The sequence below is a fragment of the Arachis ipaensis genome, chromosome B04 (assembly GCF_000816755.2).
Source record: "Arachis ipaensis cultivar K30076 chromosome B04, Araip1.1, whole genome shotgun sequence".
In the NCBI taxonomy this organism is placed as follows: Eukaryota; Viridiplantae; Streptophyta; class Magnoliopsida; order Fabales; family Fabaceae; genus Arachis; species Arachis ipaensis.
Window position 1 is genome coordinate 124,152,614 of NC_029788.2, and position 1,751 is coordinate 124,154,364.

General features: G+C 39.9%; 1 protein-coding gene across 3 annotated transcripts in view; it reads left to right on the forward strand.

The window, feature by feature from the left end:
* The window catches only part of LOC107635189 (poly(rC)-binding protein 4), a 5,404-nt gene continuing 3,700 nt past the window's right edge, over window positions 48–1,751 (forward strand). The window contains exons 1-2 of one of the 3 annotated variants that reach the window (XM_016338583.2): window positions 50–602; window positions 879–888. In XM_016338583.2, the coding sequence (XP_016194069.1) occupies window positions 150–602; window positions 879–888 (463 nt within the window). In that variant the 5' untranslated portion in view covers window positions 50–149. Of the gene's footprint in view, window positions 603–878; window positions 889–1,751 lie in introns of all 3 variants that reach the window. The other 2 variants (XR_001619182.2, XM_021121931.1) reach the window with 2 other exon arrangements.

Here is a 1,751-nt window from a genome sequence, read left to right on the forward strand (position 1 = left end):
CTGCTGGAGAAAGGAAGGGCATATTGGTCATTGCACATCCACAAAACCCTATATCGTCGTTCCCTGGAAAACCAGCTCCTCTATTCTTCTCCGATCTCCATCTCCCAATTCCCAAACCCTCCAAAACCAGCTACTTCTATCTAATATCTATGTCGCAGCAGCAAGGTCAAATTCCAATAAATCCCATGGTTCCCCAGCAGAACCCAATGGCACCATCCATTCCTATGCACATGAACATGCACATGCATATCCCCAACATGAACATCAACATGCCCATGCCCATGAGCATGCCTCTTCCCATGCAGATGCAGATGCACCATATTCCACTCCCTCACCACCAGCTTCCGCTCCAGGTTTCCTATGACTCCTCCATCGCCGGAACCCCATCGTCCGGCGGCAAGCGCCGCCGTGAGGACGAGGCTCCCGGCACCGCCGCCGATGCAGATTTGTTTGCGGCGAAGCGCGCCAAGGGACAGGACGTGATATTCAGGATTGTGGTTCCGTCAAGGCAGATCGGGAAGGTCATTGGGAAAGAAGGTTGCAGAATACAGAAGATTCGAGAAGCTACCAGAGCCACCATCAAAATCGCCGACGCTATAGCTGTAAGCACGTAATTTGTTTTTTCATTAGTGTCTTTTGTTGCTGAATATTGAGAGAGGAAAAAAATAGTTCGGGGAGGTAACTTGGGTAAAATCTTGGTTAGGTTTTTCTTCTGTTTGGGATCCCTAATTTGGATTTGGAATTTGGAACCAAGTTTGGTAGCTCAGAAAGCGTGTTTATCTTTACTGTTACTAATCTGCTATGATCCGAGACATTATGCTTCTCAGCTATGCTCTGAAGCTTTTGAAATGTGCAATTATGCACACTTGCACAGTTTAAGACAAGAAGGGACTCATATTAACGTAGTTTTATGCTTGGGCGGATTTAAAAATATTCATGTTTGATTTTGCTTGATGTGGAAAATACATAGAATTAAGCTTTGATGGAGGTTTTGTGAAGACTCTTGAGCAGAATGGAGATTGGGTTGTGTGCATTCGAGCAGTAAAAAAGAAGGATAATGTAACTACTGTAAGAAGTAAGAACACAATTTGAGTGACAACAAATTTCCTATAACAGTATAACTACATCAGTGTACAAGGCTTTTTTTTGTTCCTCTTTTCTTTTTTCACCTGGTCTAGGATATGATTATTGAACATATCCAAGTCACTGTATAGTGCATGTTTGAGGCAGATAGTCCTATTAGATAATTGGAAGAGGAAATAAATGGGAAGATAGAGCTGTGGAGACAAGCTTTGGAAGCAGTTTTCTTTATCTTTTATCATTTATATTTTATATTAATAAAAGTAAGACAAAGTATATAGAATTAAAGTTTCACAGGAAGCTTATGATTCCTAGCTTAGAGGTGCAAATTGGGAAGATATAATAACATAACAATTCAAACAGTTTGTGTTTCTTGGTTTTTATCTACTTCTACTATACATAAAAGGGATAGGATAGTGTTGGTGGCCATGTTTTCCTTATTCCTCTCTTAAAGAAAATATCATAAAATATGTTTTACATTCCAAGACAATTGATTTAAAAATCAAAACATTTATCAGGTTGACCAATTCTACATTTTTTACTATTACAACACATTTAATTTAATGAAAAAATAAAGGGTGGATTAATAGGACCCAACCTAAGTGGATGAAACAGAAAGGAGCTTCGGGTGTTAGTTGTGATTAAGGGACACCACTCAGATTCTAGGGAGA